General features: G+C 45.2%; 1 protein-coding gene across 7 annotated transcripts in view; it reads left to right on the plus strand.

Moving 5' to 3' along the window:
* Positions 1-23,754, plus strand: part of ITSN2 (intersectin 2) — a 2,589,317-nt gene that overhangs the window by 2,018,707 nt on the left and 546,856 nt on the right. For all 7 annotated transcript variants that reach the window (XM_069605851.1, XM_069605856.1, XM_069605854.1 and 4 more), the window contains 2 exons: positions 11,626-11,671; positions 11,757-11,878. In XM_069605851.1, coding sequence (XP_069461952.1) covers positions 11,626-11,671; positions 11,757-11,878 — 168 coding nt within the window. The remainder of the gene's footprint in view (positions 1-11,625; positions 11,672-11,756; positions 11,879-23,754) is intronic.

Below are 23,754 nucleotides of genomic sequence, written 5' to 3' on the forward strand. Positions count from 1 at the left end.
TTCCCCTCTGCCGCTGCTTTGAGCTTCTCCAGCCCAAGCAACTCCCAAACCTTCACCCACCAGTAGGACGTGTGTGGACCATTTATATCTTTCCAGAAGGGTGCTTGACTAATTTCGAGCTGCTTTGAGCAATTGAGAGATCAATTAGGCTCTGGTACCTGTCATAGGAAATTAAAAGCCATCAGGGACATTTCACAGTAGTAGGACCTGTGGGTCCATAGGGAGCAAGGCGCCAGTGACCTGTTCAATTTTGGAGCGAACCTCCTGCCAGAATGTTTGTATGACCGGGCAGTGCCACCACATATGAGCTAGACCGCCTCACTCCCCACACCCAGGCCAGCACATATCCGGTTAGGAGGGATTCATTGCATGCAGTCGCTGTGGGGACAAATGTCAACGGAAACGGAGTTTAAGCGCTCCCTCCTTTACAGTGGTGCAGCGGGAGCTTTTCTGGGCTCTGATCCATATCTTCTGCCATGACTCCCCTGAGATCTCCAAACCCAATTCCGTTTGCCATGCCGCCATATAGGGGAGTTTCTCTTCCAATGTGGTGCTTTCTAGGAGCCTATAACATGTGGCCTATCTGTGGGTCTGTTGTCCTTCTAGAATTTTGAGTTCTATTCCTGTTGGGGCTCTAGAGGCAGCCTGTCGTATGACTGTGTTAGTCAGCCAATAGTGGAGTTGTATGTATCGGAATAGTTTATTTTCAGGGTGCTTAAATTTCTCTTTACATTTTACGAAAGCCAGAGGTTCTCGGTCTTCGTATAGGTCTTGCAGTCTCAGGGGTTTGTCCGCCGTCCAGATCTAAAACATTCTAGCTTGAAGGCTGGATTTTGGGTGCTAGGCGAGAGGGCACCTGAATCCCCTCTGTGCAGGTTTTATCCCAGCTCTGGAGCGTCATTAAGGAAGTAGATAGCATGGTACCGCGCTTCCCTAGGGAGGAATGTGAAGTGACCCAGGGGGAAGGGGGCAGCGGTTTGCACAATGTCTCGCCATTTGGGAGCTTCAGTTGTTCCCGCCCATCTCAGCATTGCAGCGATTTGGCCCGCTCGGTAGTACCGTGGGATCGAGAGTGCCAGACCACCCAGCATTTTCCCTCTTGTAAGAAGCTTACAGGGGATTAATGGTTTTTGCCCTGCCATACGAAATGACCCACTGCCCTCTGTAGCGAAATGCGATCCTGTTCCGGAATAAGCACTTGTAAGGCGTGGAACCTGTACAAATGCTTTGGAAGGAGGGTCATCTTAACTGCGCAGATGCGCCCCAGCCATGAAATTCTGAGAGTTCCCCCGGTTGAAGCCATTCCTTGGCTTCCTTCAGGAGGGCGGGGATATTAGCCCTCGATAGCCCGGAATATGTAGGGGTCAGCCGTATTCTCAGTTAGGGGATGTCCGTAGCTGACCAGCGAAAGGGGAATGTTCCCTGAAGATTTGCCAGGGCTGAGGGGGATTCTGTCAGGCCCATGCCCACAGATTTCGCTGGGTTAACCGCAAATCCTGAGACTGCTGTAAATTGGGTAAATAAATCAATTAGGGTTGGGAGAGCGGTAAGTCCATTACTTAAAAAAAAAAAAGAGCACATCATCTGCGTATAGTACCACTTTATGACATTGACCCCCATATTCAAAGCTCTGATATTTGGATGGAGGTGGCTCCTCTGTGCTAGAGGCTCCATTGCCAAAGCGAATTCCAGCGGGGATAGAGGGCAGCCCTATCTAGTTGCCTTGCCCAGAGCTATAGGGGGAGACCATTGCGAGGTAACCCTGATGCGGGTAGTCTGGATTTGGAAGTTTGAAAGAATTAACTTGGAGAACCACGGGCCGAAGCTGAATCCCCTTAGGACTAGTTTTAGGTAGTCCCAAGACATGTTATTGAACACCCTATGGGTGTCTAGGAATAGTAGTGATAACTTGCAGGGGCGTAGGAGACACATAAAATCTGGGGGGGGGGCAGGGGACATCTTGGGGACTTTTCTTTATTTATTTATTGTGTTTTAGTCAAAGAACTCGACTTTTCACAAAATTAGAATTAAAATAACAGTACGTATTAAATTACAAATATCACTGTATAAAACAAGAGAAAAGAAGAAAAGAAAACAGAAGAAAATTAAAGGATGCAGCAGCAAAGAACATGTCTTTATATGTTGCATTTCTGGATTTTTCATCTATGAGCTCATGGTAAGAGAGAGGAAATAACAATTACTTCTAGTGGGCCACAGCTAGGCCGCCAGCTCGTTAAGAGGCAGATCACCTTTATGTGGACTCCTGCCAGATAAAGGAGTTAAAGCCTTTTCTACCAATTGCCAGTTGCTACTTTTTTTGTGTGGGGCAAGGAGACGTGTGTGTCTCTTGGAATGGAAAGATGGGGGGGTTCAAAGAAAGAGGAAATCTTGTTTGTACCTCTGAGTAAGCCCTGTTATGGGAGTAGAGGGACCAGATGTGTGATGTTGCTACTTTGACTGTCCTCCTGGGGTGGGGGGTACAGCAAACAAGGAGGATGAGCGATCACAAGCCCACCGCCTTATAAGCACTCCCCAGGTCCGCGGCCGGATGTGTCGGACTCAGGGGATGCCTAGTAGGTGGGGTGTATGTGGACCCAGGGAGTGGCCAGAGGGGCAGCCTGCTATGTGGGCTGCCCCTCTAGCCCCCCTGCGAGGGCCGGCGCAGCCTCTCACGATGAGTCTGGTCCCTCTTATTCCATCTCATGCTGGCTTCAGAGCCTAGCCTTTCTTTGCCTTTGTTATTCTGAATGCAGAGCTGGACTCTGTTTCTTTCTCGTTTAACATTTGCTGCAAAGCCTGATCTATTTGATTCTCTCATATGTTACTAGGACGGCAGAGCATGGGTCCTCTGCCCTGTTACATTATTCAAAGAGCCCCTCTGGTCTTTCTTTGCCTCTCCCTTGTCTCACTGCTTGCTTGCTGAATACATACCTCCTTGCTTGAACACTCAACATATTCTCCCTAACACAGCAAAGGCAGCTGCAGTCTGTCTTAACTTCTATTTGTTCTGTGTCTTGAATTGGCCTCTTATTTCCACTTTTCTGTCTGCAGGGGAAAGGCATTTGCCAGTCACTGCCATGATGGTTCTACCTGGCCATAAAACGGCAACAGCTAGCCAATATTGGAAGAACATGGGCATATTATGCGAGAGGCTGGCAACTGCCTTCCTAATGCCTACACAAGAGATAAAACTCTTGCCTTTGTTTCTATCAGTAATTCAGTGGATGAAGAAACGCGAGAGCACACATATTGCTTATAAAGGAAGGGGATGATGTCACACTTGGTTAAGACATTTTGATCACGCCAGGAGCTAATTTCCAGCTGCAATTAAGCGATTACCTTTTAGACTTCTGGTTTTAAATAACGTTAGTATCACCTGGAAAACACAGAGGTTGCTCAACAGGGTTCCTGGAGTACGAGGGGTACCATACTCGCGGGCATGGATGATTGGAGGGCATTCTTGCCCTGTTTTGGAGCCTGGCCCCTACAGCCATGATGGGGGGAGGGGCCTATCACTTTTGGTTGTATGTACCCTTTGAGGGTGGGTAGACATTGCCTCCTCCTTTAGCCCACTATCAGCTCTGATTTGCAACTTTATCACACATACCTATCATGTAATTCAATGCTACTAATGTTCTCAGCCTCAGAAGTCTGGAATCCTTTGCCACATCAACTAGGGTACAGGCTTGCCACCTGAGACTTACCCATGTCTGAGCCGGCATCTGTCGCCCTGTGGGGAAGACACACACAGAAAGAGCAGGGCACAGTGCCCTTGTGGGTTTTTCACACTTCGTCCTCAAGGTGGGCACAATTCACTCCGCAGAGAAAGTGGCACATGCTGGGTAACATTCTCCCACTTTGACAATGACACCCAAAGAGCGAAATTGGCCATTTGAAATACCTCTGTCGACTTATTATTGCGCAATCCACACTGATGGGTTTCAGCACCTGCTTAACGCGAGATGGCAATTAAGGGCATTGGCCAACACACTCAAGAAGCACAGGAAACCCTCTTACCAGCGACATGCCATGCTCACTCATTCTGATCACGAATTGGCATTTATTTGGGGTCATGTTAAACGTATTTATTTATTACATGTGTAGCATCACGCAAAACCCCCAAGCATCAAGGCGCAAAGTAAACTGCATGGAGTGGACCATTTCCATTGACGCACATTTTTACTTTTCCTCTACAAAATGGAAGATTTTAGTATAAAAGTCAATTGAAATCACATTGCTTTTCCACTTTGGAAGAGTGTAAATACCTCACGCAATTAGCGATTGCTGGCGGAATTGACAATGGCTTCCTCTGGACTCCGCCTGCTTTTACCAGGTTTCATTTCCAAGCAGATCCCAGAGGAATCGCTTTCCTTATTTCCAGCATGAGAATCCATGCTGGCAGTAAGGCCGTATTTGTCTGGTGGAGCGGGAAATACAGGGGGTCCTGGTGTGTCCACTCGGCTCCCGAACTCCACCCGGAAAATGCACGGAAATCTGGCCAATTAGAAAAAGCGACAGTAATAGTGTTTCCCACCACTTTTTCTGAACCAATTGACCTGGAAAATGCTGTGTTGCATCGGAAGCTGAATGCATTCACTCTGCCCATTATCCCACCGGAAGAATAAGCCAGGTGCTGAACACAGGTGTTGTTTATTCCTGTGCACAATCTGCATTTGGAGAATTAACTAACTGAACTAACTTACAAATGATATCTCCTCTGGGGCTTTACCGTCTTAACCCCTTAGCTGCCATGGGTATTTCCCTCCAGTGCCAAGGCCTTTTTTGGTGATTTCGGTATGTCACCATTCAATCCCTTGTAACTTCTTTGTTTATGAGATATTTTGGGCCCTTTTTTCCCACATGTAGGCGGTCGTAACGCCACCGAGGGGGTGAGCGAACTGGAGGAGTGGAAACCAAGATAACATATTTCGATAGGCTAATCAGCCGTTTTGTGAGAGGTAGGCGATTTTGGCGTTTTTTGTCCAATAGGACATGCGTGGACGGAATGGAAGAAAGGGGTAGGAAAGCTGAATGGGAAGCCAGAAAGGCCTACATTTCTGAAAAGTAGACAATATTCCAAGTTTAGGAAGGGGTGATTTCCACAGGTCAGGCAACAACTCTGCCGAAAGGCTTGGGGTTACCAGTGGGTTAGTCTTTTCTCTTTGCGCCCAGCTAGGTGCACCCATACATGTGAGGTACCGTTTTCATCGGGACGCGTGGGAGCGCAGGATGGTAGGACATGTGTTGCTGGCAGTGGGTGGCCAGAGTGAAATGTCTGAAATTTGTGGGTTTTTTCCACCAAATTTCAGAGACATTTCCCTCTGCCCACCCACCGAAACACACTGCCAACAACAGATGTCCTACCTTCCCGCGTTCCCACAGGTGTCCCAACGAAAACAGTACTTCACATGTGTGGATCCACCTACCTCGGCACAAAGGGAAAAAGCGAACCCACTGATAACCCCAAGCCTTTCGGCAAAGCAGATTTTGCTCATGTGGACAACTTACAGATTTGGGCTAGGGTGTCAAAGCCACCAAGGAAAACAGAGAACCCCATGCATTTCCGAAAAGAAGACACCCGTGGGCACCCCCTTTCCACTAAAAACATCCATGGTGTTTAGTGACCCCCGCACCCACCCAAAACAAGTTATAATTTTTTTAATTTTTGTTTTTCCTCTTTCCAAGGGGAAGATTGTGCTAGCAATCTGCCCCCAGGGAAGGCTACATAAGGTGCCCCCATCCAATTAGGGTGGGGGGAGGGCCGTGCCCCTTTCAAACACAAAAAATCCTGGTGGTCTAGTGGGCCGCCCCCACCCAAAACAAGTTGTAATATATATATTTTTGTTTTGCCCTTCCCTAGGGGCAGATGGGCACATGTGTGTGGCCATCTGCCCCCGGGGGGAGTCAAAACATACTGCCCCAGGCTTGGGAGGGGTGGCTCTGCCAATATGTGCAGTGGCCTCTCCCCCCCCACCCCAAATGGATGGAGGGCATCTCATGTACCCCTTTCTAGGGGCAGAAATCTGCCCCCAGGGAGGGCTACATAAGGTGCCCCCCATCCACTTAGGGTGGGGGGGGGAGTCCCACCCCCCTTTCGAAAATCCCTGGTGGCTATTGGTCCCACTCACACCCACCCCACCCAAAACTGTTTTTAAAAAAGTAATCTTTTTTTTTGTTTTCCCCCCTTCCCTGGGGGCAGATTATCACCCATCTGCCCCCAGGCTATTGCCCCCATGCTTTGGGGGCCAGGGAGGAGAGGGCACCTTACATAGTAAGCAGCCCCTCCCCCCACTTCAAAAACAGATCCCGGCATGACACACCAAACACACATTCTGGGGGGGATAAATGACATTACATCCCCCCCAACGGAAAATTGTGGGGGGATTTGTCCCCCCTGTCGCCCCCATGCCCTACGCTTATGATAACTTGCCCGGGATTTGAGGGTCAAGGGCAAATAGGTCGATGATGCAGCAAATATTGTCGTGTGCTGAGCGATTTTGAATAAAGTCTGTCTGATCCTTATCTATTACAAGATGACGTGCTATTATTTTGCTGAAGAGTTTTGCGTCTGTGTTAAGCAACGCAATGGGGGGATAGGACATACATTCCATGGGATCTTTGCCTGGCTTCAGAATCAGCGTAGTGGCGGACTCTGCCTTAGACTGTGTGACGAACCAAATGGAATTAAATAGTTTTGTCAGGTGAGGGATCAGTTCCGAGCTGAAGGTTTTATAGAATTTATTCATAAACCCATCGGAGCCCAGAAGGAGGGATTGTAACGCTTACCTGAGCTCTGGGGGGACACCTGCTCCTGTCTGCTAAACCTTGAGTTGCTTCTCTGTTAGCGTTGTTTCTCTTGTCAAAATTCTTCACAATACTGCACAGCAACCCTGCATGATACACAGGAATTCTCTGTTATGCCTTTTATGAACAACTGAACTAAGTAACCTTTTCACACTGGATTTCTGATTATCCACTCTCCAGTTATTACCTTGAAGTTTTGTTTATGGGCTCTCCATCCTGCTTCGACGCAGGGGCGCAAGTTCTGAAGAATGATGTTCTGCTGTAGACAGTCACTGGGAGGAATGGATCTCCTTACTAACCTAAGAAGACTAACTGAAGAGATTCTGAAAGGATTGCACAGATAGATGGAACGGTGACTCCCAGGGGTAAACCTTCTCCGAATGGCCACAATAACTAAATGGTTGAGGAATGCAATTCTAGCTGTGCGCTGCCACACAGTAATGCACTGAGCCTAGCCTAAGTGGTTATTAAATTACCTTGAGCTAAGTGTGTGGAAAAGGATATGGAATTTGGAATGGAACCAGCCTGTCTCCGAAATGCTGCTTACAACCTGTGCCCTCGCAGAACTAAATATACTCAGTTACATTCAACTGCAGCAAACGTGACCAGAAGAAAACAACGTGATGCAGGAGACTTATAACAGCTTTTAACTTAGGACATGCGGAGGGCATTCTACTGCAGCTAGTGCAACAAGGAAACAATATAAGCAGACAACTAGAATGACTAAGAACTTTTGGGAAATGCAATGGTACTTGCGTGAGATAACGAGGAGCCGAAGAGCTTGGACAGATGGAGCGCCTCACAACGAGCATGCGGCTTCTCGTATGTTGCTGTGACAGGAATTTCAATAATGACAGAAAACCTAGCGGAACACTCCCTAGGTGAAAACGTAAGAAGCGCTGAAGGAAACTATGGCCAATAACATGTAGGAAGGTATTAGGGCGATGACTGAGGAGAATTTCCAAACCGCGGTAAGCGTTCACTACAACGGTAGAAAGGAACGCGAAGCGCGGAAGCACTGATGGGAGGGTCTTAAATAGCTAAGGAAGTGAAACCACTAGAACGCACAGCCGCTTCTTGGAAGGGAAACTAAGCGGCCATGTTGGGCAAGGAGGAAGTTACTGTAAACCCTTACCCGAGGTCCAAGAATGGAATGCTGCAGTCCATTAACTTCTGGAGGTCTTTTTAGGGGCATGACAAGGAACATGACCAGTGATCATGACAGGGATGGAATTGCTAATTCGACCTCTTGGTCAGAGATAGGCTCTTCCAGTGGGTCCCTATGTGCCTGGTCAATTTGGGGTAGGTGCAAGTTCAGTATAAACTCTTGAGTTTCATGCAGGTCTGCACGATGAGGGGACGTGTGTTCCCTGAAGAAGTCTTCAATGATTCAGAGTTTACCTTCCTCCGAGGACACACATTTCCCATTAGCATCTCGCAGACTTTCTATATGGTTACGTCTGGCTTGTTTTTTCAGTTTTGTCACCAGTAGCCTGTTGGCCTTGTTCCCTCTCGTGTAAAAATATTGCTTTGTAAGCATTAGGTAGTGCGCTGCCCGCCCCATGTGGTGTGCTTCTAAAGCTTTCCTTGCTATTCGCAGGTCTCGGAGGGAACGCTGGGATCCTCTCCCTCTGTGTGTCGCCTCTTTTCTTTGGCTGAACACCATTAAGACGGCCTTACTAGTCGGCCTCACCTCGGCTCGCAGAGTCAGCGAAATCCAGGTGCTAGTCGCCTCAGAACCATATACTACCTTTCACAGGGACAAGGTAGTCCTGCGGACACATCCAGCATTTCTGTCTAAGGTGCCGTCTGCTTTCCATTTGAAGGAGGAAATAGTCCTTCCTACGTTTTTGCCGATCCCAAAGACGAGGCACAGAGAGTTCTGCACTACATGGATGTCAGGCGTGCCCTGAAGTTCTACCTGACAGGACCAAGGGCTTCTGCAAATCAGACACCCTGTTTGTCAATTTCGGAGGTGCAAGTCCAGGCGAGCAGGCCTCCAAGCCATCCATATCCCGCTGGATGGTCTCAGCCATCAAAGAAGCATACGAGAGCCAGCACAAGCCGCTTCCGGCGAACTTGCACGCCCACGCAGTCCGGGCCAAGGCCATCACATTCCAGTGCCATGTCCCTTGGCAAGTCATAAGCAGGGCGGGCACTTCGGCCACTCCCTTGGCTTTCTGCAAGCATTACTGTTTGGATGCCGGCTCTAGATCTGATGCGGCCTTTGGACAGGCAGTTCTCAGGAACCTATTTGCTTAAGGAGGGTCTCCTCTCCATGCTGGGGCTACATTCAGTTGTAATGCACATGCAATATGGAGGAAAGGGGACGGGACGTAAGAGTAATTATACATTACTCACCGTAGTGACTAACATACTCTTAGTCCTTAGTCCCATTTCCTCCATACGTCCCACCATCCTCCCCCCTAATAATACTGGTGTCATTAGGCAGTGTTAAATCTATTGTCGACGCATCAATGGGGACTGAGGTGTGGTGCCGAAGGGCGGAGTCAGGGCAGCGCATGCTCCCAGGGCCGCACCCCTGTGCGCCTATAAATTTAAAGGCGAAGAAGGTTTTTTCTGGTGAAAAAGGTTCCGTCTCCCGTCCCTTGGAAGGACGCCCATGCAGTATGGAGGAAAGGGGACTAAGAGTATGTTGGTCACTATGGTGAGTAACTTATAATTTGGCCTCTGTTCCAGTGAGTGGTGCCCCGGGGTTGCAGGTTCGACGATTCTACTGGTCAGGTGCAACTGCAAGATGCAATCCCTGTCGATGAAGAAATGCGGATTCCAGCGATGCAGACCACATTAGGACACTTCACAGGATATCGAGTTAAAGCGGCAATGGCCGTTTTCAGTCGAAGGCAAGTGTGTTTCCAGTCTGTCACACTGACGAGGGTCTTTGTAGATCGGTCAGAGGAGCAGGGTTTCACCGGGCCCGTCACTGGAGAGGGTCCTTGGCTACTGCAGAATTCGTCTTAGGGTCATCAGCAGGCTCCTTTTCTTCGAAGGATTCTTGGCTCAAACATAAATCTGAAGAATGGCTGCAGGAATCATCCTCTTATCCAAAATCCAAGCTTGAAGCAAGTACAAGCCCACCATTGGTAAGGATCTGCACCATTCAAACAGCCCGTAGTTGTCCAATCTGGCACACTGGAGCTAGAAAGTCTGCCTTATTAGCAGACTTTCTCGCACCAGTGATGTGGACTCTGACTAGCCAGACCCAGCCACCTTTCTGGGAGACTCACACTCTTTCCCGGGCAAGTGCATGACGTTTTGAGGAGTGAAGGCAAAAGAATAAGTAAAAATCTTGTGGCACAGCCATTTTAGTACACTAGCTAAATGTAATAGTCATACGCGGTAAACGCAAATGTGCACTCCAAAATAATGCAAACATTTTAAAAATGCAACTGCTGCCACCAGCTTGTCTTTAGGCACATATAAAAGTAAGCAAATCCTTTGTGTAAAAAGATACCGTAGTACAAAAGTATCCCCACTGTAAGGTGCTGTGTGCAATGTCAAAACTAAATTTCACAGTACCGATATCCTGAAGGACTCATCATTTTCGCCACAACAAATGAGCAAAAAGCAAGGGAAGTGAAGCTGAAGGTTAGGACAGAATCAAAAACAGAGCAAAAAGAATGGGGTTGCATAGGAAACTATGGAGGAAAAGTTGCAAAAGGGAAATCTTTCCTAACAAAGCCTAATTGCCTTTAAAAAGAAAAACAGCCCGGTTTGCATATCTGGGATTCGGATAGTTCTATTCACCAACGAGGGGGGAGCCATCTGGTAACAGCCCAGGGCCTGCATTAACTTGGTCCTATAGAGTGTTAGCTGGTAAATCCACCTCTTTGGTGTATATAGCTTAGGTTGAAAGGCCAGTTTTGTGTCAGCATGATATTTTCAATAGTAGGCTGAAAAAATTACCTTTACATCTTTTGAGGCTCAAGTTATCCTAAATTGCTGTGTGTGAATGTATAAACCACCTGAACTTCCTTTTTTGGTGTAACTGCATGACCCTATATACAAGGAGAGGTGTATGGGGGCTTATATCCATTTCTGCAAGCTATGTTGAAAAACAATATTTTGCTAAGCTGTTAGTGGACGTCACGTGTAGGTGTTTGTGTGTAAGTATTGTATGCAAGCACTTACTGCAATTGACTGCACTTTTCTTCATATGTCGCCTTCTTGACAAAGACATTTAGGGCCTGATTCACAGATCGTTTTCCTATGGAATTGCGCCGTTATTGAAAGCTTCTGTGAATCGGGCCCTTCATCTTATGGGCCCCCATATGTAGTACTAAAAAGACCTTATACTAGTAGTAGTACTACTGTTACTGGTGGTTCTTGATTTCTAGATATGTAAAGATTATGGAAAGTAAATGTTAAATGAACCTTTTTATTTGACATTTTAACTTCTATAATCGCTCTCCATATCATACTCCATCTTTTCTGATGTCACTTCCTGTTTCAGGGGATGAACCCAGTTCACAAAATGTCAGATAAGCTACAGAACAATCCTTTTAATGAAAATGTTAGATAAGGTAGAGATTTTTTGGGAAATTGGCAGGCGATAAAACATAATTAGTAAGGAACAATTTGTTATTTTTGTACAATGTAGTTCCTTTTAGACAATTAGATTTTGTCACAATAATTGGATGGTGTCCAGCACAGAAAATCTTTTTCACCCCAAACTCTTTAGCAACCCCTGTTCTTGCTGGTAATGAGGCATTATTTACCATTATGTCCTAATACATTAATGTTTTCCTTTTGCAGTTCACATTTTAGGATTTAAAATTGATTGTATGTTGTTTATTTTAGGGTTTTGGTAATGCTGGCAAAACCGGAACATTAAATAAAAAACCTGGTATGTATGAATATGACTAAGGTGTGGCAATTTACCTAGCTCTTCTTCATTGATGGTAAATATATGTTATTTTCCTGTCATACAGAGATTGCCCAGGTTACGTCTGCCTACACTGCAACAGGGACGGAACAGCTGAGTCTCGCTCCAGGGCAACTGATATTAATCCTCAAAAAGAACTCTACAGGCTGGTGGCAAGGAGAACTACAGGTACATAATCTAGTAAACAGAGGTTTTGCATTACCATGAACATATGGCTTCATACAACTTCGATGGCAGGCTGCAGTTCAGGCTCTGTGAAATGGGGAAGAGCGCCACTGCCTTTTTTGTCTGAACACCAACTCTGTAGAACTGGCGGAAGAGCAAAATACAAATGTAAGCTCCCAAAGAGAGTAGGTGGACAGGAGTGAGGACCTCTGGAGAAAGTTATCATCTTTTCAAGTGCTATTTCCGAAAATCAGCCCAATTCAGCGTTTGCCACCAGTCCAAGCAGTATTTCTGGAATACCTGTAGAGATGTCACAGAAATGGCATGCACAGTGGTGGCAACATAAAAAATTGTTTAAAAAAAAAAACAAGATTTCTGCCATTCCCACCTTAATTGTGAAGGTGTAAATGGTTTATATAGGTACAGTATTGGCTCATACAACTACTCCATGTTTTGTTATGCACAAAAGGGCCAATTTTGGGCCTTTTATGCAATTGATGGGAAAGGTGGAGAGAGGGGTTGATATCAGAATACCTCCTTTTCTGTTGCACTTTGTAAAATCTTTTTACACATTGTTTTGAAAAGGATCCGCCTGCGCTTTCTTGTAAACACAAATATAATAGGTCACTCTTACTCCCTGCTCAAATCACCAGATCCCAAAATGACACCCCATATAGTTCCTTCTGCTTCCATTTATTGAAATATGCGGCCAATATTCCAAAAAAGTACAACTTGGGCGCACAATACAAGACAGGTCTACTCCTCTTTCGCTCTGCGTTGTCCAAGTATAGACGCCATTGCTACAATTGACTGAAAAGCAGGAATTGACCCAGCTATCAAAGCATAGGCTGGCCATTGTTGATCAGTGTTTCTCTGGTGGGTGTCTCACAGTGGTGTGAAAAAGGTGAAGCCGAGGTGGATAGATGTACTAACGCATCAACCAGAGCTTCCTGTTGTGTCTGGCAGAGGCTGACTGGCAAATGTGGTCTACCATCTATGCATGAGCCCAAGCAATGGAAGGGATTGGTGACAGGGAATTGGTGCTTGAGCAATGTGTGCAAGGGAAGGTGGTGCTCGGAAGGTTAGGGAAGAGAATTGAGATAAGGGATTGCGTAAAAGGGAACCAAGGTCTGAAATTTAATTTCAATGGTGGGAGGTGAAGGGGCATAGCGGATGTAGTGCAAGGGAAGGGCCAGTGGAGGGTGATGTGTGAGGGAAACAGGGTAAATGAGACAGAGGTATAAGTCTAGAAAAGTAGGTTAGCAGATTGAGCGACTGTTCAGATTTGTGTGCCACATAACCCGATTGTGGGACTGGCTCCACCCCTATTTCTAAGGAAGTGATACATATTTGCTTAATGAGCATATGCATATTTTTTCATTAAGACTACTCTTATATTATGTTAAGTTGCTTTTTCATGTAACTTGGTGCTTTGAAATATCAATTTTCTATGGGTACTTACCACTTTGTTAGTAACTGGGGCCTGTCTAATTATGGGAAGACGCACGTAAAGCTGCACAAACTAGGAAACAGGCTACCCCTCCCTTCGTAGGCATTCACTGATATTTTGTTGCAGCCTCCAATAGCAGACGTTATTCAAATAATCTGCACATGTACTAGAATTCTGTTCAAATATATTCTGTAAAACACATTATTCAAATGGAAAACATAATACAAAATCGCAAACTGTTTCAAAGTGAGTTTACTGTTATGGTGTTAATCTGTTCTTATTGTTTATGTCATGTAGAATCTTCTCTAGTGATGACATCTTTATAATTCTTATGAAGTGTTCATGGAATGTTACCATTCGATATATTTCAGTTGATGGTGCTTTGGTAGATGGTTGGGGGTCTCTGTTATCCAGCCTCTTTGTTATTCAATAAACCATCTTACTTCAGATGATTGGACTGGTCTTTTCTCACCACACATGGCGACGAGGATGGGATGTGGAGAGGAGCGTTGGTGAGATAGAAACGTTGGCAAGGCACCCGCTGGATGACTGATCTTCACGATCCGAGACCCCCAACGACAAGCTGCCCTGCGGAACCCGTTTTCCCAATCGGCCCTCAGTAAAGGCTCTTACCTCGCACAGGACTGCTGAACCCCTGCGGTAGTGCCCTGTGCCCCGGCCGGCATCAAGTGGTGCTGCTGATTTGGTGTGCTGCGGTGGCTGCAATTCCAGGGTAGCTGCGGGTTCTGCGATCATCAAAGTGAGGTGAGAGTGCCATCGTGCTGCCTCCCCTTCCTTTTGGTGCCGATTTTGGGGATTCGAAGCGGGGCGAGCTTCCTCGAGGAAGCGGAGGTGTGGGCTCGCGCAGGTACCCGAGCTGTATCAGCGTGAGGGAGAGCAACCCTAGCTCGCGCAGGTACCCGAGCTGTATCAGCGTGAGGGAGTGCAACCCTAGCTCGCGTGGTGCCCGTGCTGGTGTCCGCGTTAGAGCAAGGGACCCGCGGCTGTTGCTGTGGACACGTGATACGTCACGTGTAGGGAAGTGATTTCCCCTGCGAATCCGTGAGGAAGAGACGAATCGTCTTTAGACACTCTTGTCCCGTACTGTTGATGACAACGCAGCCTGATGCAAAAGTTTTAAAAGGCAAAGTATATGTGGGAAGCAGGTTCATGTAAGAACGGATTCCCAAGGAGTAGCACGGTGCGGTAAGGAAGGAGAGGAAGCTGATCATTTTTTTTGTTATCATTACATCCGCCCAGGGCCACTTGTGGAAGGCGGCAACGGAAGTGTACTTAAGGAATTAAAAAAGGTGTGAGATCCAGAGGTGAGATCATACAGTGTCACAGATCATAGTATTGTTCTAGTACAAAGGTGTTTGACAATACACCAGAGCCATGGCTTTATCTGGTATTCCGGGTCCTCAAATGTTTTTGCCTGCTCCTGGCCCGCCTAGGATCAAGTGGGGGCCCTGGAAAAAAGGTTTCCTGCATTACGTTAAAGCCACGTGTGGTAACGGCATGTCAGTTGAGCGAAAAGTGTCAATGCTCATGCACCTTGTTGGGTATGAAGGTCAGATGATCTTCGAGACATTGCCAGATTTGAGTGAACTAGATATTGAGGAAGGGGCAAATGACTTTGATCTAGCATTGGCGAAACTAGACAAACATTTTGAATTAAAAATAAGTACTGTATTGGAACGTTACCATTTTGGTATGAGATACCAACATGACAGTGAATCTGTGGAGGAATACATAACTGCGCTAAGGCATTTATCGCTTAATTGCAAATTTGGTGAAAAGTTGGATGAGCATATTAGGGATCAGTTCATGTTACATTGCTCTAATGACAAAATTAGGGAGGAAGTATGGTTAAAAGATCATCCTTGTTTAGATGAAGTTGTGGGCATTGCGAAAAGAATTGAACACACTCTTAAATGTGTGGCAAAGCTGGTTATAAAAGATAACAAAATTGCCCAACAGACTCAAGTCTTGAAAGTTGGAGATGAAGAAAAGGAGATAACCAAGGATTACAAGAAAAGGAAAGGGAAAGCTTCCAAACGGGGTGACAAATATCAAGGGAAAAGTGGCAATAATGCCCCAGTATCCAATAAAGTTAAGCAAAGGGAGAATGCACAGGGAAGTAGGAGGAGAGAGGAACGTTTGTTTTAGGTGTGGGAGTTCCCGTCATTTATCTAACTCTCCGATATGTTCTGGGAGAAGAGCTTTGTGCAATAAGTGTAAACGTTGGGGTCATTTTGAAAATTGCTGTTCTAATTATAGTGTAGGAGCTGGGAAAAGTGTCATGATAGTGGAGGAGTTCGATGGGCCATCCTCAGATGAATATGAGGGTTATGAAAATGAAATTGTTACCGTAAATATGGTGCAATGTTCAGAGTTGGATGAGTATGAGCATCCCTCAGCTTGGGTGGAGGTAAATGATTGCCAGGTTAAAATGTTGGCATATTCGTGTTCGAAGATTTCCTTGATGTCAAAAGCTGTGTATGAAAATGTTGTTGGGGTTAGAATGGATGAACTGAGCCCGTCAGATAAAACTCCGGGTGGATATAGTGGCAGCAGAATTGAAGTTTTAGGATGTTGTCCAGCAACGTTCAAGTTTAAGGATAAGACGACATATGGTAAATTATATATCACCAAGAAAGGCGCGACGTTGTTGGGATGGAAAGAACAAAGGGGTCTGTGTATTAAATTGGATCCAAGTAGCAAAGATCAGGTGTTAAATGTAGAAAGATTTGCTGGTGAATGTGGTAAAAACGATAATTCAAAAAGTCTAATTGCCAAATATCCTGAAGTTTTCAACGAGAAAGTTGGGTGTTTAAAAGGGATGGTTCATAAGATTGTTGTGAGGGATGGTTGTAAGCATGTAGCGGCGAAGCTTAGGACTTTACCGATGTCAATGCGTGATGCTATGAGAGTGGAGTTGGAGAAATTAGAGAAGGCTGGTATAATTGAACCAGCGAAGGCGGTTGAGTGGATTTCTCCCGTAGTGGTTGTAAAAAAAACAAGCAGTGATTTGGGAGTATGCATAGACCTAAGAGAATTAAATCGGTGTGTGGTTGCAGACAGACATCCGCTCCCAAATATGGGTGAACTTTTAACCAGGATAGGAAATGCCAAATATTTTGCAAAATTAGACATGGCAAGCGCCTATCATCAGATTAACCTTGACGTAGAATCACGGAAGCTTACAACTTTTATTACATAGGAAGGCATATACCAGTTTCGGCGTATGCCATTCGGATTAATATCTGCTTCATCTGTCTTCCAGAAGGTCATGGATGGGTTGTGCAAAGGTATAGCAAATGTATGGTGTTTTCAAGATGATGTATTAATCTGTGGAAGTACTGAAGAAGAGCTAGAAAAATAAATTGTGTACAATTCTAGATATATTCAGAGCACGTGGAATTACCCTGCGTAGTGAAAAATGTGTTTTTTCAACTAAAATTGTGGAATATCTAGGACATGAAATATCAGAAGAGGGTCTAAAACCCAAGAAAACGCTAGTAGATGGTATAAAGAGACTGCAGTCTCTGAAAAATAAGGCAGAATTGTGTTCATTTTTGGGTACTATTGAGTTCTACCACCGTTTCATAGAAAATTATGCTGATAGTGTCCACTCACTCAGAGCGTTATTAAAAAAAGAAGCGGAGTTTGTTTGGGATGGAGAATGTGAAAGAGAATTTGTTGAGATTAAATCCAAAATCGATATGGCTAAACCTTTGGCAATGTATGATACTAAGAAGAAGACAATATTATCAGTTGATGCGAGTGAAACTGGGATCGGAGTAGTTACGTCACAAGCAGGAATTAGGGGAAGAGAGGCAGTGGTGTTGCACGCATCCCGCATGTTGAGAGGTCCTGAACTTAATTACTCTGTATTAGAAAAAGAAGCTCTGGCGTGCCATTGGGGTATTGAAAAGTTAAGAAATTTTGTGTGGGGACAAGAATTTGTTTTGAGAACAGATCACAAACCGTTAAAAGCTATTTTCGAGAGCAAAGGTCTGGACAAGGTATTAAGAAGAGTTGCTGGGTGGGTGACAAGATTGCAATGTCACAAGTTTAACATTGAAGTAGTAGCTGGGAAGGACAATGTGCAGGCCGATCATGCATCTAGAGTAAGAGTCAAAGATCAAGATGATGAGGAAGAGGCAGTAGTTGGCAATGAGAACATGGTTTTTGCCATGATTGAAGGGGTGGTGCATAGGGAAGAATGGATTGAGGCGAGCTTATCTGATGAGATGTGGAGACGCATTACCAGTTTTGTTAAGGATGGCTGGCCAGAGAAAAGATTACTATCAGGTGAAGAACGAGCTATGTGGGAGGTGAGAGATGAACTTTCGGTGAAAGATGGACTGTTATATAGATGGGACAAACTGGTAGTTCCGGTATGCCTAAGGAAAAGGCTTATAGCTATTGCACATCAAGGTCACATAGGTACGTACAAGACCAAAGGGGTTATTAAAGCTGATTATTGGTGGCCAAGTATGGATCGCGAAATTGAGAAGAATGTAGGTGGATGTGTAGATTGTGTGAGGTCAGGAAAAGGGATATCGGCTGTGAAGCAGCCCATGAGAGGGGTTGAGAGTCCAAATGGTGTTTGGCAGGACCTCGCTATGGATGTTTTGGGCCCAGTAGACATGGGTAGAGGCCGAGGTAGATTCGTGTTGGCCGTGGTTGATAGGTTCTCGCGATGGACAGAATTCAAGATATTGAGAGGGGTTACAGGTGAAGCTGTTGTAGCATTTTTGGAAGAAATTTTCGAGAGGGAAGGTTTACCCAGTAGTGTATTAACAGACAACGGTCTGCAATTTATGGGAGCATTCTTTCAGGAGTACATGCATAAATGCGGCATCAAACATAAAAAAACAGCATTATATTATCCCCAAGCAAATGGTATGATTGAAAGAGTCAACCGTTGTATAATGGAAGGCATTAGAAATGCTGTAGCGAGTGGTTTAGACAGGAAAGTTGCTGTAAAAGAGCGGATGTATGCCTTGAGTATGGCTCCCAATGCCGAGACGGGTGAGCCCATTTGAATTAATTAGAGGTCGGAGGGGTAATACTATGTTGTCCCCGGCATGGTTAGGTCGGGCAAGGGAAACAGATAAGGTGGTGGATGAAGTAAAGATACGCATGGACGAACGAAAGAGGAAGAAAGTTAAGGAGATCAATGAGAAATTTCCGAGAAAGAAAACAAAAATTAGAGTTGGTGATGTGGTCAGGATAAGGAAAGCAGTTGTAAAAAAAAAGGGTGATCTACTGTATTCTGACCCAGTTAGAGTTGCACAAGTTTTCGAGAGAGCTGTGAAATTGGAGAGTGGACAGGTGTGGAGTTTGGACAGAGTTGCAAAAGTGTGCATAAAACCTGATTAGTAGATGCATGTGCCAATGCTCACATTGGTCCATTATTTCTTTTGTATGCGTTAAGCATGTAACATGTATATATGATCCTGTTTCCCATACAGTAGTTGAACTGCAAGTCTCGTACACGATTGCTTGAAGCACAGGGACTAAAACACTCAATTGCCTGCACTGCGATGTCAGAGTAGGTCAGAGATGTCAAGGGTTGTCGGAAGCGGCCAGCGTTGAGGCTTGACGTGCTCCGTATTACGGAAGCTAGTGCGGCTTAACGACCTGTAGGTCCCTTTTTCGAAGAGGCGGAGATTGGCAGCGACGGAGGAAGCTGCAGACGGCGAGCTGCGTGAACCCTGTGGATCCCTGTGGACCTCGTTCGTGGCACAGGCGCACCCACCTTGGGGAGAAAGTGCTCGTCAGCACCGAGCAGCGTCACGCGGCTCAACATCGGCTCTACATCTTAAAGCGGGGCGGAGTACAAAGGAGGAGCGCAACTGTGGTGGACAGTGTAAGCTGGGCTGGGCTGGGCTTGGAGCCCAGTAGCTGGGTTGGACGACGGTGAGCCCTGAGCCCGGAGCCCTGCAGTTGATGTCCTGTGGTTCTCCGGGATACTTTCGTGTCCCCCCTGCTACCCCCTGCTGCCTGCTGTAACCCCTCCCTGTGACGTGGCCTTGAGCCTTGGGATTCGGGGACTCCGGGTGGCCGCCAGTGAGGGTGGCTTACAGGCCTTGACTGCTGATAACAGAGGAGGAGTGGAGGGAGTAGAGGGAGTCTGGGAGCAACGTCAAGGACAAGGTGCCTGATAACCACCCAGTGCTAGTTGTGAACTAGCTGTCTGCCTCTCGTCTCCCCTCTCTCACCTTCCTTTTATCCACTTCATTTTTGATAACTGTTAGTGGAGCGGGGGAAAAACATTTGGGAGACTGTGGGCGGTATACCTTTGATCCCATATGTTTCATGATACAACGCTCTCTCATTTATATGGAAAATAATAGCTGAGGGTGCTGGGTGCTACGTTATACTCTGTTTTTGGGAGGCTAACCAGTCCAACATAGTAATTTAAGACTCATTGACTGCTACAGTTAGTAGCATTGGATAATAACATCTTAAGTAGTCCCCTTTCCCCCGCTGTTGTGGTTGGTACTGACTGGAATTATAATGCCAGCGGGCCGAGGATCTGCAAAGAATCGATACCACCTTCGTAATTTAATAGCACAACCAAATAAGGAGAGTGAGGAAGAATTACCTATGACGAAAAACAAGTCTAAAAAGAAAAAGAGGGGCAACATGGTCGCAGGCCAAGGTACAATAACTAGCTTTTTTCCTCCATACCCTCCAGCCGATATCAATTTAACAATTACTGAGGAAGAAGAGGTGCACGAAATTAGAAGTAGTGCACTAATGAGCTCCTCTAATTATGAGGATATTGACAATAACTCACTATTGGAGCTGTGTTTGAGTATACAAAAGGAGATGGCATCGCAAACCCGATTAACAGCAGAAAATGGAGGGCTGCATCAGTCAGCAAGTGGAAGTGTAATGTGTGCGCCACCTGGTTTACCTATACTGACAGAGAGTACAGGGAGGCTATCTGCCTCCCCCAATCTGGTAATGACCTCCATGGAGGACACACCTGAAAAAGAAAGAGAAAAACTGAGTTGTCAAATAAATATGACTAACGAGATTGCCGAGCTCCAGTCTTCAGTAGCGGCATTACAATTTGCACTTAAGATTCTCTTACAAATGTCTGGACGCATTCTAGCCAACACCGTAACTTTGACTGCGGTACATGAACTTAAAGAAAAAGAAATAGAAGAGACTGAAGCCATACACGAGGAAGTTGTACAGATAGTTAAAGAACAAGAAGTACTATTGGGGAAGGAAACGGAGACAACAACCCCTGTAGAGTCAGAGGATCAATCAGACAAAGAGATGGACACCCAATATGTACATGGCGCGCATGTCTTCTTCTCGCGTAAGCAGCAGAGATTGGCAAGGAAGGCTCCTCAAAAACTTGCCAAATTGAAGCTTCAACCGGGCTGTTTAGAAGGATCACCTGCCTTCGAATCCCTCTCTAAAAAAGCAAGGAAAAGAGCGAGTAAAGCTAGGAAAAAGAATCCACCTGCGGAGGGCCAGCTTACAAGCTGGCTTCGTAAGGATCAAGAAGTAACTAAAACAGTAGTTGAAGAAGATGAAGCTTTGGTGCTTGATGACCAAGAAGAAGACAAAATTGAAATAGAGCCGCCTGAACAATCTATGAAAAATCTGGAAGAAGGGAAAGCTATGAGAACGCCGACTAATATGATCAAAGATCAGGAAGACCTCTCGGAAAATAGGGTTTGCCTGATAAAAAATCTATATCAAAGTGGCAAAAATAAATGGCTAACACGATCAGAGTTATTAACCAGGCTCAACTGCGTCCCTCAACTACGTGTATTAACATCTGAAGACTTCTTGTTTGTCGAGCCTTTGAACGGCCCTAATCCCAATGTTTCTGCATTACACTGCAAATTCCTAGCTACAGCAAAGATTATTCGAAAATATAAAGAAGATCTGAGAACAGTAGACATTGAAATTGATGTGGATTTGAATGAGAGAGACCCTAACGTTGTACAAGAGCAACTGATCACCCCAGAAAGTGAAACAGTCAATGTCAAGAATTTGGAAGGGAAAAAACTTGAGCTTGCTGATGCGCAACTAGTGCTAAAGTGGGTGTTGGAATCTTTGCCGGGGGTTTTAAAGAACCACTGAGATTTTACTGTCTTGTCTTGAAACTGCCGTGGTTTCACACACCTACTTAGAGCTGAGGGATCTACGGCTCTATTATCAAAACATAGTTGTTTTTGTTTACAGGAGACATGGGCAGTTGATCCCTTATTACTAGACGGCTTTGTTGTTCATCAAGCATTTGCAAAAAGGGGCACAAGAGGTCGCCCGTACGGTGGATTAATCATAGGGGTGACAAATGCATTAGTCTCCAAACGGTGGTATGGGGTCTTTGATGATTACCTTATTGCGGTAGAGGTGGAGTTGGGAAGAGAGAGCAGCCTGGAAAGATTGCTTCTCTTAAGCCTCTACAACCCCCCGGGCGATACATTTTATGAGCAAATTCAAGAGGCGCTACAAGAGCTTATGACAGACTGGATGATATACTCAGGAAATGCAGCAGTAATCGTATTGGGGGACTTTAACTGTCATATGAAGGGTAAAGGAGGTAACATGCAATATCCTAAATTAAAGGAAAAATGTACTATGACACATGTGAAGAAGAGTGGGGAGAAACATGGGTGGATTAGTCTGTTTGACTGTTGGGAATTAGAAATGATTAATGGTCGCACAATTAGTGATTCCCCAGCCAAGCACACTTGGTCCAATGGTAGCGCTTCGAGTACGCTGGATTATATTTTTATGAGTCCAATATTATTACATCAGATGATGGACATGGAAGTGATCAATAACAGCTGGAGTGACCATGCAATTTTAAGGTGCGCACTTAAAATTGCTTGGGACCCTACTCCTCAGTCTTATATGGGTAATATTAAAGTTAATAACGCTGGTACACGTATAAGCTGGTCTGATAAAAACATAAGATCAGCAACGGAGTCACTGATCCAGCTTGACAATTTGAACCCTTTGTATTTTGAGGCTATGAACATTAATGCAATAGAAGACTGGATCTTGGCCTTCTCTGGTAAACATGCTTCCAATTCCATAGGGACAATGTTAAGAACAGAAGGCAATATGAGATCCTTTAATAAAGAAATAAGAAATGCTAAAAGGGATCTCAGAGCCGAGTTACGAAGAATTAAGACCATGAAACTACCCATGCTTCAATATAGTGAACTGACTAGGAAAATAAAAAATAGATACAGGATAACTATTAAGAACATCAAAAAGACCGAGAGTACACGTTTGAACCAACGATTGGTGCAGACAATTGGGTCTAGACACTCGCGTAGCATTTGGGCGCTGCTAAGCGAGGCTAAGGGTAAGAATAAAGGTCAATTGGTCAATCCCATAAATGGGGCAGCATGGGTAGAATTCCTTGAAACTCGTAATCTGAAAAGTCAAGTAGATAAAGTCAGGCCGAAAAGACAAATTCCATATGAGCAGCCGTTTGAGGTATAATACGAGGTGATATATAATAAAATTAAAGATTTGAAAGATTCAAGAGCCCCTGGCCCCAACGGATTGTCTAACGCTGTTATTAAGAACTATCTAGATTTTTGGGCCAGTTTGCTTACTATCTTGTTTAAGAAGATCATGGCAGTAGGAGAAATACCTAATACCTGGCAAACAGCGATCCTAATTCCCATTTTTAAAAAGGGAAATCGGCTTGATCCTCATAACTACAGGTTATTATCAATGCTAGATATTACTGGAAAACTGTTTGCCTCTTTACTGTTGAGCGAAATCCAGAAGTGGGCTGATGAAGCTAACATCCTGTGCAAATTCCAGAGCGGATTTCGAAGGGGATATTCCACGATCCACAATTTGATAATTAAAGACATTTTGCGTACTAGAGCAAGCATTAAGGGGCAGCCGCCTATGTATGCATTATATATCGATTTTAAGGCGGCGTTTGACACCATTCCTAGAGAACGGTTATGGGTAAAACTTGAAAGTATGGGTTGCCCTGAAAGGCTACTACACTACCTTAGACTTCTCCACTTAAACACCTCAGTCCGTCTTAAATTAGATCAGGAAGGACATTTGACCAGTAGTGTCTTGCAGAACAGAGGGGTGAAGCAGGGGTGTGTTACGGCCCCGTTAGTATATAACTTGTATGTTCATGACATTCCAATAGTCTTAGCCGCTGTGGATAATTGTCCTCCTAAAGTAGGAGAATCCCCTTGTGTGGTCCTTGCCTTTGCAGACGACCTGGTAATATTAGATAATACCATAAGTGGATTACGAAGGTCGGCCTTAGCCTTATGGGAGTATGTCAGTAATAATGGCTTGACCATTAATTTAGAGAAAACGAAAGTGTTAAGATACACTCATAAAAAAGTATCCCGGGTTAACCTGGTGGTGGGTAACACTACCATTCTCTATG

This window comes from Ambystoma mexicanum, chromosome 4p (assembly GCF_040938575.1).
Source record: "Ambystoma mexicanum isolate Mex_15411 chromosome 4p, UKY_AmexF1_1, whole genome shotgun sequence".
Classification (NCBI taxonomy): Eukaryota; Metazoa; Chordata; class Amphibia; order Caudata; family Ambystomatidae; genus Ambystoma; species Ambystoma mexicanum.